Genomic DNA, 16,854 nt, shown 5'->3' on the forward strand with positions numbered 1-16,854 from the left:
ATCTGACTTCTACAGACACAATTTTCTTTCACACCCAGCAAATACAGGTGAGTCTTTCCTGAATTATTTTTATTCAGGTCTCAGATTTCAAATACTGTCTCACTGAATTGGAAGGGAAATTACTATTTTTGTCAAACAGTAATCTCTCTACTGGAATTTGTATGGCCCTCCTACATTTGGGGCAATCTAGGAAAGTGGTCCTTTACTTCTCACCTACCCAACAAATACTGATGCAGTTATGTGCTTGGTGTAGATATGGGTAAAGCCAGACAACTGGTGTGTTCATGAAACATTTCCTCCTAATCTGTTTGATTTAACTTCTGCTCACTTTTGAACAGGCTTTTGTTTTGGTTGTGCCAGGATTTGAACTCAGGGCCTTTTGTTTGCTAGGCAAGTGATCTACCACTTGAACCACATCCTTGAACGTGCTTTTGAATATTCTAGTGTTCCATCAAAATAGCAGTTTACAGGTCTATAGTACCCAGCAAAAAAAACTGAGGATCACTTCACGGTGTTGAATACATTTATTTCATCTTGGGATGAATGTTCTCTTTCATAGGGACATTTCAGCTACCAATTTCTAATCAAAAACTGGTTCATCCTCCTTAATAACAAGCTCGGCAGGTGTTTGCTTCCTTGATGGCAGAATAAAATCAGCATGTCCTGGTGAAAGCTTAGGGAAAGTGTAATTGATGTACTTTTGAAATGCTTCTCTGGTTTCCTCCAATTCCTCCTCCAGGAAATTCTTCCAGTTGGTCATGATTCCCAGTTGTTTGGCTACAGACAGCAGCTCATCCTGGGTGTTCACCAGCTTATTCTTCACAGTGCCAAGCATGACCTGATGTGTCTTCTCGACTTCCTGCAGTACCACCTGCACCTCTTCTTGCTTCTGCTTCTGAGCCATGCCATAGTACACATTCATTTCATATTCCTTGGCCTTTATCAGCCGGCCCATGTTCTCCTTTTGGTCCTTCATAGCTGTCACACCACTAGTCAGGAACTCCTCCATGGCCTTGCTGTAAAACATCATACAGATTCATAAATTAGTCAGTCATTTTGCCTTTAATAAAGGAGTAAATCATCACGTCATTGAGCCTATCCTAAGTAAACAAGCCAGTATGGATAAGTGTTTAGACAGCATTAGCTATTAACAGTCAATTAAAAAGCATTTCCAAAGGGTGAAAAAGTATTTACTAGCAGAGTGCTGGTGGCTCACACCTGTAATGCTAGCTACTCAGGAGGCTGAGATCTTAGGATTGAAGTTTGAAGCCATCCCAGGAAGAAAAATCCTTAAGACTTCTATCTCCAATAAACTACTCAGAAAAAGTCAGAAGTAGCAAGGTAGTTCAAGTGGTAGGGTGCTAGCCTTGAGCACAAAGAGCCTAGGCTGAGTTTAAGTCCCAGGACTTGGGAGTGGGAGGGAGGGAGGGAGGGAGGAAGGGAGGGAGGGGGAGAGGGAGAGGGGGAGGGAGAGGGAGAGAGAGAGAGAGAGAGAGAGAGAGAGAGAGAGAGAGAGAGAGAGAGAATTTCCTGAGGTAGTTCCCTGTTGTGGGCTCAGGAGAGGTCAGTAGCCCAATGTCTAATGGCAACTTTGGGTCTCTGAGACTGCCTAGCCAGAAAAATCCTGAGTGAATTATGCTTGAAAGTGAAGAGTCCAGGCATTGGTGGCTCACACCTGTAATCCTAGCTACTCAGGAGGCTGAGATCTGAGGATTGTTAGTTGAAGCCAGCCTGAGAAGGCAAGTTCACACAACTCTTATCTCCAATTAAGCACCAAAAAGCTAGAAATGGAGCTGTGGCTCAAGTGGTGGAGTGCATCCTTGAGTGAAAACACCCAAGCCTTGAGTTCAATTCCCAATACTTGCACAAAAAAGAAAAAAACACTAGATCCAGAGAAAGAATTTTCTGACAACCCAGTGGCTTACATTTAGCCAGAGGGAAGATAACTTGACCCTCACAGGTTAGATTTAACATTAATCTTGATTTTTTTTTAAACTGAGATTTCTCTGACAGCTTGCTGGAATTTTTTGATTGTAGGATCCTTTTTATTTTGGTCAGTTGTGAGGTTTGAAATCTGGCTGGGAGCTATCCCTGAACTTTTCAGCTCAAGGCTAGCACTCTACCACTTGAGCCATAGCCCCACTTCCGGTTTTCTGGTGGTTTATTGGAGATAAGAGTCTCACTGACTTTTCTGCCCAGGCTGGCTTTGAACTGTGATTCTCAGATCTCAGCATCCTTAGTAGGTAAGATTACAGGCGTGAGCCACTGGTGCCCAGCTGTAGGATCCTTTTACACTCAAAACTACTGAGGAACTCAAAGATCTTTAGTTTGTATGAATTAAATCCATTGACATTAACAGTACTCAACATTAAGAGTTTAAAAATATTAATATCAAATAGCAATGGATCCATAACATGTTAACGTAAATATTGTTATGAAATCTATTTTTCCATAACAAAATTTGGTGAGAAAAGTGGGTTTTTTTTTGCAATATCTTTATTGCCGAGTTAAAAACAAAATGGCAGGCTTTTATAGTATTTCTATTATATTCATATTAAAACTGGTAAACCATATTGCACATATTGAAGGTTGAAAAAGAAATATCTTACCCAGAAAGCAGCTTTGATTTCAGGGATACCCCTCTTACTGGGACACATGGACCCTAAAGGTCCTCAGACTACAGTTTGAGTCATTGTTGATGATCCAGATCTCTGGCCATAATGCCTATGGCTACATGTAATTGAGAGCAGCCAGCCCTACTGTCCTGTTTCAGTGTGTATACCAAACTGACAACTTTTGTGCATCTATCCACTCACTCCTGAGAGAGGTCTATTATTGTAGCCCACTAGGATGAGGCCACTAAGCCCAGAGGGGTTCAAACTAGCCCTACAACCCTGGCAGTCTGAGGTCAGGCAGCTTTCAGCTATTGTGAGAAACTTCAGTGGATTTCTTGAAGAGTTGAATAAAAATCTGTAAATTCACGTATTTATGGTTATTCATGAAAATCCACCTTTTCTGTCTCAGTCTTCACATGGCCTTTCAAGACTTAGCAGTTACCCTGTCATCTGAAGCCCATCCCAATGTACAAGTCTCATTATCTCTGATTCTTTTCACTGTGACTTCTCAACCTGACCCTTTTCTCCAATCTTGAAGCAAACATCACTGGTCCTCAGTCTCTCTAGTTTTCCTACCAATTAGGATATCCACCCTTAACAGCAAGGGCTAGTGTTTATTGAGCATTTACTGTGTCAAAATAAAGCATGGAAAACCCATTTCAACAGTTAATTTGACCTCTGTTCTTTTGCGTTATTTGGCAGTACTAGGGTTTGAACTCATGGATAGGCAATGCCTCCAGCTTTTCTGCTTTTATTTATTTTTCAAATAGGGTACTGAGCTTTTTGCCTGGGACTAGCCTCAAGTCATAATTATGCAATTCCACATAGCTGGGATTGCAGGCATGTATCATAAGGTCCAGCTTATTTGTTGAGAAGGGGCCTTGCTAAATTTTTGTTCTAAGTGCAATCCTCCTGAGTAGCTGGGATTACAGGTATGAGCTAGTGTGACTGTCTCTCTTTTGGAACTCTTTTAGCATTCTTTCTCATTATGTTTGGAAGGCTGTTGAAATGGTTAGAAGAGGGCTGGGAAGGTGGCTCAGTGGTAGAGAGCTTGTCTTGCATGCCTAAGGCCCTGGGTTCGATTCCTCAGCACCACATAAGCAAAAAGAAAAAAGCCAGAAGTGGCACTGTGGCTCAAGTGGTAGAGCGCTAGCCTTGAGCTGAAGAGCTGAGGGACAGTGCCCAGGCCCAGAGTTCAGGCACCACAACTGCACCCCCCCTCCCCCCCAAAAAAAAGAAATGGTTAGAAGATACATTGCTCATAGATTTAAAGAAAAATACCTGGGTGTTTCTTCAATCCTACTTATTAAGTATAATTTTTACTTTCCTTATGTATGTTGCTAACATCATGTTTTTAACCCCTTTTCTATATCCATCAATAAAAATACTAGCTCTAAAGACAGTAAAAACTAACAGATCTTTCTTAATAGCAAATCCTAAACTATGGTGAAATTCACTCCAAACTCATTTGTACATAAAATGGAGCCAAAGAGAACAGAGCAGATCATTTGCCTGGACAGCCCATAATAGGCTATTCATTCATTTCCATTTGAACATCAGGACTGTTAGATATATTTCAGATATATAGCTCATTGTGTTCACAGGATTTGAACACAATGTATTTTCCTAATGTATTCAGGATTCTGGGAAGCCATGGCTCCAGGGCTGGCTGGAGGACCAGGGGGCTCCTCAAGCAGGCCCTGCAGGAATCACAGAAGTGTAGGCCACACCAGGATTCCAGTCTCCTCTCGTATCTTACTAGTACTCTTGCACTTCACTGGCCCTGTTTATTACGTGTCTCTGCTCTTTCTGTTCTTTTTCCTTTCTCACAAATGGGACTTCCATCTTCTAGCACTCAACCCAAGACCAATTTCCTCAAAAACTAAACAAAACCACACCACTAGACCCCATCATGGCTTTGCTTAACATTTCCAGGACTCTGAATTCTTCTAGTGCCCAAGTGTTATTTGTGGCAGGGTGTACACAATCTTGCTCTAGAGGGGCAACCATGCTTTGGTTATGTCACATAATGTTGAGAAAGGGCTTTGATTACTTTCTTTTTTCTTTTTCTTGTTTTGGGATTTTGTAACCAGGCTGGCTTGCATTATAAGCCTCCTCTTCCTCCCTAAGCCTCCTGAGTATTGGGATGACAGGTGTATACTACCATGCAAGATCATGATTTCGTTGTGGCAGAGCTCAGTGCTTCCACACAGAATACACTTGACATTTTCTGGTGAAGTAGCCCAGTGCTCTAGATAACTCATATAACTTCCTATAGAGCAGCACAGGATAATAGAAGGTTGCAAGCATTGGCATCATAAAGGCCAGGATCCAAATTAGACCCGGTCACCTCCTTTCCAGAGGACCTTTGTCAGTTTGCTGCATTTCTCTCTAAGACTCTTGAGTCTTAATCTGAAGATAGGCAGGATGTTAGAATGGCCAGGAAGGGATTTGAGAATTTGATGAGGAGTATACAAAAGGTTTTGTGTGTGCTGTGTATCAAATAAAGGGTAGTTGTCATTAGGAATTACTGCCATGACCACAAAAATTCCTGAGCAACTGCTTCATTCATGTCTTGCCTTGGGCTACAAAACAATTAAACCTTTTCCAAGTGGGGATGTTTAAGTTTTTTAACTAGAGTTTTTTAAACTCTAATGTTTTCTGGATAATCTCTTTAGATTCTAATCAACTTAATCCATGCATTTCAGAAATTTCTTATAAGGAACTGTTCTGAATTCCTGTCTTAGATGAAAGTTGATAGCTAAACAAAGGCTCTCCAGTAGAATTTTAACTGGAGGTTTCCCTGCATATATTAAAATGTCTGCAAATGTTAAAAAAAAATCCTTGGAGTCTACCAATGTCTGGAAATGAAATCTGGTATGTGGTAGAGTTAAGCTGATCACAACAAAGGTGGACCTTGTTCAGTAAATACAAGGAAGGCTGGTCATGTGCCAAGTGCTTGAGAAACATCACTGGACAAAACAGACATTCTAATCAGGCCTCTTCAAACAAAAACATGGCATTTCCCTAAGCTTAGGTAATTGCCTCCATCAAAGATGCACACTGAAAAGCTTTCATTTAAGCATCCCAGAGGAAAGGGCCGGAGGGGTGGCAATAGAAGAAGCCCACAGGTATGAGTGAGGAGTGGACTCAGAGACTGAAGGGGAGAGGGAGGGAGAGAGGGGGGAGGAGGAGTAAGTGGAGAAAAGGGGGGGAGGAGAGAGGGAGGATTTATCTTCTTCTGATCTGGACTGCTGATGGAAATGATTTAACCTAAAGCACCCACCTCCCCTCTCATAGCCATAGCTTCAAACTGTCCTTGCTGCTGACCCCTCTGCATCATCTCCTCTTTCTTTACTCCTGAAGAAATGTACCAGCAGTCTTGTAAGAGAACTTGAGACCAAGTCCACATATGATGCTGATACCTTGATGAACACAGATACTGCTGAGACCTTGAAACTCCTCAGTCAAAATAACATTGCTCACCTACCCTGCCTCCCATCCCACCCCACTTTCACGGGGTGAGATGCTCCTCCATGACTGTACTCTCTGCCTAATATTTAAAGAGACTCTGTTGGAAGGGGGATGTGTCATGTTCCCTTCCACTAGGCTGAAGGAGACACTCCTGAATAAATCCTGTTAGTCTGTTGAGTTCACTTTCTGCCCTTTCTTTAGTCTGATACCTTCATGACTTACAACTGTGATTCCACAGGGCTCTGCCTCCTCCAGACACGCTCCCTCACCTTCCTTTCCTATCTCCACAGTGATTTTTCTCTTGGCCAAAGGGGAGATGCCTTGAAATTGCACCACCATGGTCCTCATCTCCTTCACAGAGGATACTATTGGCCCAGTTCTGAGAAATATTTTTACTTGTTAATTATCTACAATTGAATATGTTTGTTAAGTCAGGGAGCACAGACAAAGGAACGAGCCAGAATCAGAAGGCCAAACAAGGAGGTCTCTTAACATCTGGAAAGCGTGGTATTTCTCTTGCTTCAGACAAAGTCTGGGCTCCTGTTGGCTGTCTATACATACATAATGACTAATGACTTATGTCAAGGAATTTGTGATTGTGTACTTTTTGGGTCTGTGAATACATGAAAGGGTATGGAAAGTGTGACCCTATTATGAAAAATGACTGACTGTGGGAGGCAGTTGGCAGGGAAAAGCAGGAGTCAGGACATGCGAGTTTTGCTCTACACTCTTCCATAAAGTCAGTCTTTTGGGCAACATAGATTAGTTTGTAGTGAGAATAATATCAAGATGTAACACAAGTTACCACTGTAGGATATGAGCAAGGCTGGGGAACGGGAATGTTGAGTTTTATGTGTCTATGGAAAAATGTTTCTTAATTCTTCTTATTCTCAGTTACAGAATGAAAAACACCATGTTTAGGAGAAGAATGAAGGAGATATAACTGATGAAGACCATCTAAAGCTTCAGAAATAATGACAAATTTAATCCCTTCTGTTGGGTTCTTGTACATAATACTTTCCTTAGAAACACACACAATACATGTTAGATAGATTTCATAACAAAAATGTAAAAAAACCTGCTAGATAGTGCATTCCTATAATCCAAGTTCCAAGAGACAGAAACAGGAGGATCACAAGTTGATACTAGCCTGAGAAAAGTTATTTAGACCCTTTCTCAAAAACCAAAATATCATTGAAAGTAGGAATGGGAGGGAGAAAGATAGGAGAGAATGGCATTATGAAGTGGTATTATAAAGATGTATTACTAATAACCTGACATACAACTACACAATAAAATTGGAATAACAGCCGGGCTCTGGTGGCTCATCCCTGTAATCTTAGCTCAGGAGGCTGAGGGCTGAGAATCATGGTTTGAAGCCAGCCCAGGCTAGAAATTCCATGAAACTCTTATCTCCAATTAACCAACAAAAATGTAGAGGAAGCTGTGGCTCAAGTGGTAGAGCACTAGCCAAAACCCCAAAAGAATGATCTTTAGTTCTGAAAATAGAAAAGATAGATAGATAGATAGATAGATAGATAGATAGATAGATAGATAGATTGATAGATTGATAGATAGACATACATACATACATACATATAGGTAGACAGACAGATAGATAGAAAACATACACAGAAAAAACTAGGTCACGTCCTCCTATACACCTTAACTTCACCCTTGCCACAGGAGGATTCTGATAGAGTCAGACACTAATTTGCACATGAATTCTGTAGAATACCATCTCTGATTCATTATTGCTTCCTTGGCGATGAGCCTTTCTTCCTCCCTGGCTTTCTTCACAGCCTCCAGCTTCTCCTTGTGGCACTCCATCATGATCCTCTGAATTCTGTGGACCATACGTTGTTCTGCAGCCTCGTGTTCTCGCTGCATTTCTACATCCATGTTTTTAAACATCTGCACCTTGGTTTTAGCTTCTAAATCCTTTAGCAAAGGAAAAATGTAGTTAGATATGTCTGCTTTGATGTTATAAAAGGAATATTGAAGCTTAACTGTAAATCAACATGGAATGTGTACCTGTTAACCTGATGAGTTAAACACTAAGCATCCGGTAAAAGAACTCCATTTATATGCTATTAAATAAAATCAAAAGGATCATCTTATGTAGCATAAATAGATATGCCATAAAGAGTTTATTGAAATGAAGAAAGGAAAATAGATGGGTTAAAGGGTTTTAATTTTAGTGCTGAGGACTGAATCCAGGCCCTCACACATGCTAGGTAAGTACTTTACATTCCCAGAACCAGGTCTTTTTCTTTCTTTCTTTTTTTCCTTCTTTCTTTCTTTCCTTCTTTCTCTGTTTTTTCTGGTGCTGATATTGGGACTTGAACTCATGGCCTCACATTCTTGCTTTTCTTTTTTTAATCAAAGCTGGAGTTCTACTACTTAGGCCACACCTTCATATTGCCTTTTGCTTATTTGGAGATAAGGATCTTCAATTTATCTGCCCAGGCTGGCTTTGAAACATGATCCTCTGAGCTCAGCCTTCTGAGTATCTAGGATTACAAGTGTGAGCCACCAGTGCCTGGACTCAGTGGGTCTTTCATTTTTTGTTGTGTTATAATCACACATTGTCAGAAATATACATAAGAGAATTCTACTTCAGTAAACTTCAGATCTAATTATTTTGCCTCCTGAGTGCCTGCAGGGTTGGTGGAAGCCTGATGCTCAGACAGAAAACAGGAGCACATCACTGCAGTTTCAAACACCTGCCTTCTAGTCCTCTCCATTGTTCAAGCATTGTACCTCCTTAGTGGGGGGGGGGGGGGGGAGGGACAGGAACTCCAGTGTTGTGTAGTAGAAGCACCAAAAGAAGAAAGGAAGCAGACCAAGACTTGCAGAGAAGAGCCTCACAAACATTCCCAAAGGAAAACCATATTATCATTTTGGAAATGCCTACTTAACTCTACTGTATGCCAAAACAGACGTTATGAACATTGGAGGGCTTGAACTCTTGGTTCCTGGAAGACTCATTTGGAGTGGAAGAGACCAATAACCTAATTGTGGAATGAATGTTGTGATATATGCAAGAAAGAAACATATGCAGGAAAGAAAATGTGTCCAGGAGTATCAATAGTTTGTTGTAAAGGTAAGTTTTTCTCTGTTTTTAGGAAAGACATCATGGGAATGTAATAAAAACAAGTCATTTCACCTGGCAAGTCAGTCAAAGTAGTAGGGATGGAAATGTGGTTAAAAACTATCAGTTCCGGGCTGGGAAGGTGGCTCAGTGGTAAAGCGCTTGCCTTGCATGCCTGGGCCCTGGGTTTGATTCCTCAGCACCACATAAGCAAAAAGAAAAAGGCTGGAAGTGGCGCTGTGGCTCAACTGGTAGAGCACTAGCCTTGAGCTAAAGAGCTGAGGGACAGCGCCCAGGACCAGAGCTCAGGCCCCTTGACCAGACCCCCCCAAAAAAACAAAAACGAAAACAAAACTATCAGTTCCAAGTTAAGTGCTGGTGCCTAACGCCTGTAATTCTAGCTACTTAGGAAGATGGGATCTGAGGATCATGGTTCAAAGCTAGCCCAGGCAGGAAAGTCCAGAAGACTCATCTCCACTTAACCGCCAGAACACCAGAAATGGCAATGTGGCTCTAACTGGTAGAGTGCTTGCCTTGAGCGAAAAGCTTATGGATAGAGCCCAACCCCTGTATTCAAGCTCCATGACTGACAAAAATAAAAACAAAAATGAAAACAAAACCCATACATAAAACTATCACTTCCTTCCTCCATCTCTGGCTAAGATACTGGATCTTTCAAGAGATTCATTCATCTACTTAATTTCATTCTAAAACCCCAGATGCAATCTTATAAGATAATTATATAAACATCCACATACATACATATACACACATATATTAGTCCTTCCTTTTTTCCTTCCTTTCTTCCTTCCCCCTCTCCTTTCTTCCTTCCCTCCTTCCCTCTCTCCCTCCCTCCATTTCTTCCTTGTTCCAAAATCCCTTCTTTAAATGACTCTTACCCAGAGCAGAAAGGAACAAAAACAGTAAGAATTCTCCTGGCTAAAGATTCCCTAATCCCCACTAGCCTCTTGATGAGCATCTGCTTTATTCTCATAACTCTTATGTTGTTTTCATGGTCCACTGACAACCCTCCCCGTCTGGTTCTCAGGAAAACTTCACTCTGACCTTATCTGAAAATGCAGGACTGACACCTCTACCATAAAACCCCAAACAGGACTGTTTGCACTGTAAATCCCAAACAGGACAGTTCAGACAATAAGTCCCCAGCAGGATAGGACAAAGAAATTAAAAAGAAGAGTCTTACCCTAGAACACATAACCACCTAAAATTTCCCACATTCCCCAGTCTGTGTTTCTCCCATCCTGCTCAGCGTTACATGGAGTCTCTCAGCAGCCATCCTTAAAGCCTGTACTGGTCCGTGGAGGTTCCTCCCTTCTTTTCTCCTTTTGTCTACTTGATCTTTCCTAACACTCATGAGTCCGTTTCCTAACACCTCCTATCTGTGGAGACCTAGGAGCCAATTCCATTTTCTGGGCCTCAGAGAGAATCCTTATCTGAAGCTGCAAGCCAAGAGAACTCTAGCTTCAAGAGGAACTGAACTTGACTTTTTGGCTTTAGAAAATTATTTACACATTTTAAATATTTATTACAAGGGCAAAAGGTATGGCTCAATGATAGAAAACTTACGTAGCATATGTGAGGCCCTGAGTTAATACCCTGTACAACCAAAAATAAATAACCCATAGGCTTCATATTAGTCTCTGATTATTCCAATGGTAAATACTTTCAAAAATGAAATAGACAACAGAAAAAAGTCTAGTAAAATCTCTAAGAGAGGCTTCATTTGGCATATTTTGAGGATCTAAGGAAAACATTCTTGGTGTCAAAATGCTAGTTGGGTTTGCTACACTGCAGAAGGCTTTTATTTTTTATTTTTTTTGTCGGTCCTGGGGCTTGAACTCTGGGCCTGGGCACTGTCCTTCAGCTCTTCAGCTCAAGGCAACTGCTCTATCACTTGAGCCCCAAGGCCACTTCCAGTTTTCTGGTAGTTAATTGGAGATAGGAGTCTCACAGACTTTCTTGCCCCAGCTGGCTTTGAACCTTGATCCTCAGATCTCAGCCTCCTGAGTAGCTAGGATTACTGGTGTGAGCCACTGGCACCCAAGTTAAGGCTTTTATTCCTTAATTACTAAACTGTTTTGATAATAAGACACTTCAAAGATCAATTAACTAAATACTTTGTGTGTGTGTGCTTGAACTCAGGGCCTGGGCGCTGCCCCTGCATTTTTTTTTTTTGGGTCCGGTCGTGGGGCCTGAACTCTGGGCCTGGGCGCTATCCTTCAGCTCTACAGCTCAAGGCTAGTGCTCTACCACTTGAGCCACAGCGCCACTTCCGGCTTTTTTTCTTTTTGCTTATGTGGTGCTGGGGAATCGAACCCAGGACCTCAGGCATGCAAGGCAAGTGCTCTACCACTGAGCCACCTTCCCAGCCCTGTTTTGTTTTCTGAAAGCTAGTGCACTGCCACTTGGGTTACAGCTCCACTTCTGGCTTTTTTGCTGGTTTAATTGGGAATAAAAGTCTCCTGGACTTTCCTGCTCAGGGTGGCTTTGAACTGCAATCCTATGATCTCAGCCTCCTGGGTAGCTAGAATTAGAGACAAGAGCCAACAGCACCAACTAAACTCTGTCTAACACTTGCTTCACACAAAAAGAATAATGTAGTATCTTCATATTTCTTGACAATCGAGACTCGGCAGACAAGCATCGATGCCCCACAGAGCATAGCATCTCTTCTGTGCAGCTTCAGCACTTTCTCTTAGCCTCTGCAAAACATCCACCTTGCCTTAGCAAGGAGGCTTGGCTCACTCCTGTAATCCTATCTATTTAGGAGCTGAAATCTGAGGATTACAGTTCCGTGACAGCTTGGACAGGAAAGCTTATGAGACTCTTATCTCCAATTAACCATCCAAAAGCCAGAAGTGGAGCTATTGATCATGTGGTAGAACACTAGTCTTGAGTGAACAAGCTAAGACCCTGAGTTCCAGACCAATACTGGCACAAAACAAACTCCTAAACTTTGTACATTATTGATTTTGCCCTAATTCCCTTTGACAACTTAGGTACTTACTTTCCTTTACTATGTAAAGAAAGTTACTATGTAATTTAAGATAACAAGCTTCTCTTAAAACAACAATAGTAAAACCTGTAAATCTTTTTGATGTTTCTCTTCCAAAACCTGAATTTCGAATTTGTGTCTAGCATCTGCATCTTCCAGTGCTTTCTCTACTGCTTGTTTCTGGAGTTCATTGGCCTTTGAAAGAAAGAGTCCATTTATTCAGATATCATGATAAGCACAGGACAACTTATTTGATATGTTGGTATTCATGTTTATTACCATAAGGGCAGCAATTAACATAGGGTCCATTCATGCTTATTCCATTCCCCTCACATTTCCCACAGCAGCTTGGCTCCCTTAGCCAGAAATGCCAAGCACATCTCACTCCTTGGCTAACTCCTGCATCAGGAGTTGTTGCCAACATGGCATCATTATTCAGTTGTTTTTTCTCTTTGGCATCTTAGTAATGTGTGCTCATCATAAACAATCTGGAAAACAGAGTAAGTGAACTGATATACAAAGCTAGAAGAAGCTGAGTACCACCTGGTGGTTCAAAAAGAAGTTCTGTCATTTATTTGTACAGAATACTTAGAATAGTGGATATGCTTACATTTAAACTGTAGGCTATTCAGAAAAGTGTCCTCATGTTAGGAAGAATAAGTACTTGATGGCTCATAATCAATTTGAACTTTATTACTAATAAAGATAGATGACTCAAGCTTGGTGCTGGTGGCTCATGCCTGTAATCCTAACTACTCAGGATGCTGAGATCTGAGAATCATGGTTCAAAGCCAGCATGGGCAGGAAAGTCCATGAGACTCTTATCTCCAACTAACCATGAGAAAATCAGAAGTGGTGCTATGGCTCAAAGGGGCAGAATGCTAGCCTTGAGCAAAAGAGCTTAGGGACAGCACCCAGGCCCAGAGTTCTAGCTCCACAACCACCAACAAAAAAAGACTCAAATTCTCCATTAGGCTATTTTGTATGTTGAAAACACATATTTACCAAGCTTTTGCCAGCATTAATATTGGACAATTACCATACTCTTTTCTGTAATCTATTTTATGAAGAAATAAACAATACTCATTACTGTGGTTTGTCCTGCTCTGAAGGTGATTTCTCTTTCTTTCCCTGTCTGTCTATCCATCCATCCACATCTCTCTGGGGTTTGAACTCAGGATCCTACCTTACCACTTAAGCTACACTCTCAGCCTCTCAGTTGCTTTGATTATTTTTCTGGATTGTTCCATTTTTTTTTCACTCGACCATGATCTTCCTGCTTACAGTCTTAACTGTATAGCTGTGATTACAGGTGTCCTTGACATACTGGCTTATTGAGATGAGGCATTGCTTGCTTGCTTGGTTATGTTTTCTTTTTTTGGTGGCACTAGGGTTTGAACTCAGCTTTACACATAAGTATACAGGTGCTCTATTGCTTGAGCCACACCTCTAGCACTTTTTGCTCTGGGTTTTTGTTTTTTTAGATAAGACCTCCTTTTTTGCCCAGGCTGGCAAGGGCTGTAGTTTCTAATTATGCTTCCTGTGAAACAGAGGTAAGTGCACACCACCATACCCGTTATTGGTTGAGATAAAGCCTTACAATCTTTTTACTTGGCTAGCCTCAAACTATCATCCAATCTCTACTCCTGAGTGGCTTGTATTGAAGATGTGAGAGCCATTGAGCTTGGCCCAATTTAACTCTCTTTAGGTAGTCACATGTCAATCTATAATGGGAAGAAGTTAGGGCTACAGGATTAAGGTTCCTACTGTAGCCCCAATCTTCAAACTGGCCCTATGGCTCTCAGCAGTCATAGGCACAAGGTATCATGGATTTGTTTTTGTTTGTTTCAATACATTGCCCTGGCTGTGGTCTTGAATTGATGAGCTCAATTGGTCTTCTGCTCCAGATTCTCAAATAGTTGGACTGCAGCTGGTCACCACACTAGCAGTATTTTGGAGACAGAGGATGCAAAGAGAATTAGAGCAAGATGAAGCTTTTGTTAAAAGCAGGCATCTAGTACAGATATATTACACATTGCACAAGTAGACGGCCCTTAATTTATGTTAAATAGGTCATGATAAACCATCTACAACAGATGCCCTTTCCCTATTTATGTTGTAACTGAGAATAAGGAAGGCAGAAATCAACTATGGAAAGAGCATAGTCTAAAAAGAGGCTCCTGATGAGGCTCACTTCATACTGTATACTTACTGTATGTCAAGCATCCAGTTTCATTGAGCCTTATTATTACCCTTTCATACTTGAAGAAGCCAAGACTACAAAGGCTTTAAGAACTTGCCTCAGATCCCACTACTAGCCCAGATTCAGTCAGTTCTATCAGACTCTGTAGCCTGTGCTATTTCCTACTATGCTTTGTTTATTGTTTTACACAAATCCAGAGTGAAGAAACTGTAAAAATGTGTTCTCCAGGTTGTTGTTGTTTTTTAACTTCCTTTACCTGATCCCATACTTTAGCTTCTGCTTTTGCAATTCTTTCTTTGAGTTTTTCCTCTCGAAACTGGTCTTCGTGCTTCAGAATATTTGCCCCAATATCTGTGTTTGAATAAAAATGATCACAAATCTAATTATTTTAAACCAACTAGGAGACAGATCGTTTTTTCTTTGAATTTCACATGCTAAGCAACACACCCTACTACTGAGTAATAAACTCAGCCAGTAAAGTTTTCTTTAAAGATATCCATCAGAAGGGAAAAATTCCCTCTAACTGAACATTAGGGAATAAATTAGGCAGCACTATTAGGCTTTTACTCTACCCAGTCCAGACAGCAGGCAATTTGGGTAGTTATGTGAAATAAATGCCCTGCAGAAAATGGACATTTTGTGAACCTAAGAGAGAAGGGCAAGACCTCAGAAGATATTAGTACATCATTCATTTCCTCTCTCCTTACTCTTTGTCAGTGCTGGTGCCTTCTGCTTCAAGAGTGAATTCCAAATGTCTTCTTTAACATAGCATGAATGTACTTCCTCTAATGTGTGGATCTTCACAGGTTTTACCAGTTGTGGAGTGAGCTGAGGGCTAGTTTATTGCTTCCCTGCCAATGTTCTAACTTGATTTCTAAATACTAAAAAAAAAACCCCATAATATCTTCTCTAGTCAGATAAGGTAGTAAAAATTTATATAGTTAGAAGACCATACCATATTATCTGATAGGCAGGGGCAGAGCTGGACCTGGTACCAAGAACTGAGTGGTGATAGTTTTGTACATTTTCATCTGAGTAACTGTAAGAGGTGGCTTATAAATTGTGAGAAACAAATCCTTTGTGTATTGAAATCACAGTGATTTTTCACACTAAAATCTTATACTCTTCATTCATTTCTCACATCTTTACTCAGTTAAATTACTTTCCACGTAATTATGTTTTCACTTATTTTTTGTTATATGTATATATGTATGTAAACACTCTCATGCTATGTTTCTACTTTTGTCATTAGCTACTATTTAGAAACTATATTATTTCACTTACTTGTTAGAGTATTATTTAGAAAATGGAAAGTCTCAAATACAGGCCAAGAGTGAAAGAACATTTACTATGATGTTCTTGGTGTTATAATAGACACAAATATTTCATTAAAGCCTCATAACAACCAGAATGGCACATATTGTTGTTATTAATATAAGGAAATAGAGTGAGAGGCTAGATATCTTATCCAACTGTAAGTGGAGGAGCCTAATTCTGTACATGCCAGATGTCCTGTAGGGACAAGCAACTTGGAACAAGCTTATAAACATCTATATGACAATTTTAAAAAAGAGGTTTATGTTTATAAAATGCTATTAAATGTTAGGACAAAGGAAAAGAATTCAATCACTTACCCAGTATATCTTTGTGAGTGTAAAAGCGGGTCTTAAATGGCTTGTATTCATAGATCTGCTTGAAGGTGTCCCCAAAAGGGGCTGGTGGAACTATTTTATTACAAACAGCACAACAAACAAAATTTGTATAATCTGGATTCTTTATCATTGTTAGGTTTCAGCTTCTATTTAATAGTTAAAATAATCTTAGGCTAAGAAACAGTTTTAAGAGAAGCTATCAGTTTAGAGAGCTGAAAGAGGATTAAGATCCTAAGAAAATGCTACAGGCTGAGAAGAATGACATTGTCATGATCAGGTAGTAGTTATGTGCCTAATGTTCAAGAATGGTGCTGAAAACTTCTGCCATAAGGCATGGGCACTGGATTTGGGCAGATTTAACTGTTTCCCTCAGGTCCTGCTAAGTTGCTCATTTCTTAGCAACTGTTGCTAGGAAAAACAAGCTTTGCTCATAAAAGCAACTTGAAATAATGGAAAAAACAGCATGATGCAGCCACTCAATTTTCTGATAGTATTAGTTTGCTGTAACAAATTCGCAGTCTCAATGCCTTAAAGATAATACAAAGTTGTCCTCTGGAATTTATGGAGTTAACGTCCTGTAGGGCTAAAATCAAGATGGCAGGAGGGCTGGTTCCTTCTGCCAGCCTTAGTGGAACATCTGTTCCCTCACTGCATCTTCTCAAGGCCTTCTATGCTCCTTGAGCCCACACTCTAATGGCCATTCCTTCTGCTTCTGTGGTGTCATTGTCTCTCCCTCTCATCTTCTGCTTCCCTCTAAGGACTTTTTGTGATTCTACCAGTTTCATCTAGAAAAAGCAATC

General features: G+C 40.7%; 1 protein-coding gene across 1 annotated transcript; it reads right to left on the reverse strand.

Moving 5' to 3' along the window:
• Nucleotides 1-580: 580 nt before the first annotated feature.
• On the reverse strand, nt 581-16,184 carry CUNH6orf163 (chromosome unknown C6orf163 homolog). Its single transcript, XM_042679615.1, has 5 exons — nt 16,037-16,184; nt 14,659-14,753; nt 12,287-12,394; nt 7,828-8,030; nt 581-1,016 (listed from the first exon to the last, which is right to left on the reverse strand). Exons 1-5 carry the CDS (start codon nt 16,182-16,184, stop codon nt 581-583), a joined length of 990 nt encoding a protein of 329 aa, XP_042535549.1.
• Between the last annotated feature and the right edge of the window lie 670 nt (nt 16,185-16,854).

Source organism: Dipodomys spectabilis, unplaced genomic scaffold, assembly GCF_019054845.1.
Source record: "Dipodomys spectabilis isolate Male_0828 unplaced genomic scaffold, ASM1905484v1 ptg000053l, whole genome shotgun sequence".
NCBI lineage: Eukaryota > Metazoa > Chordata > Mammalia > Rodentia > Heteromyidae > Dipodomys > Dipodomys spectabilis.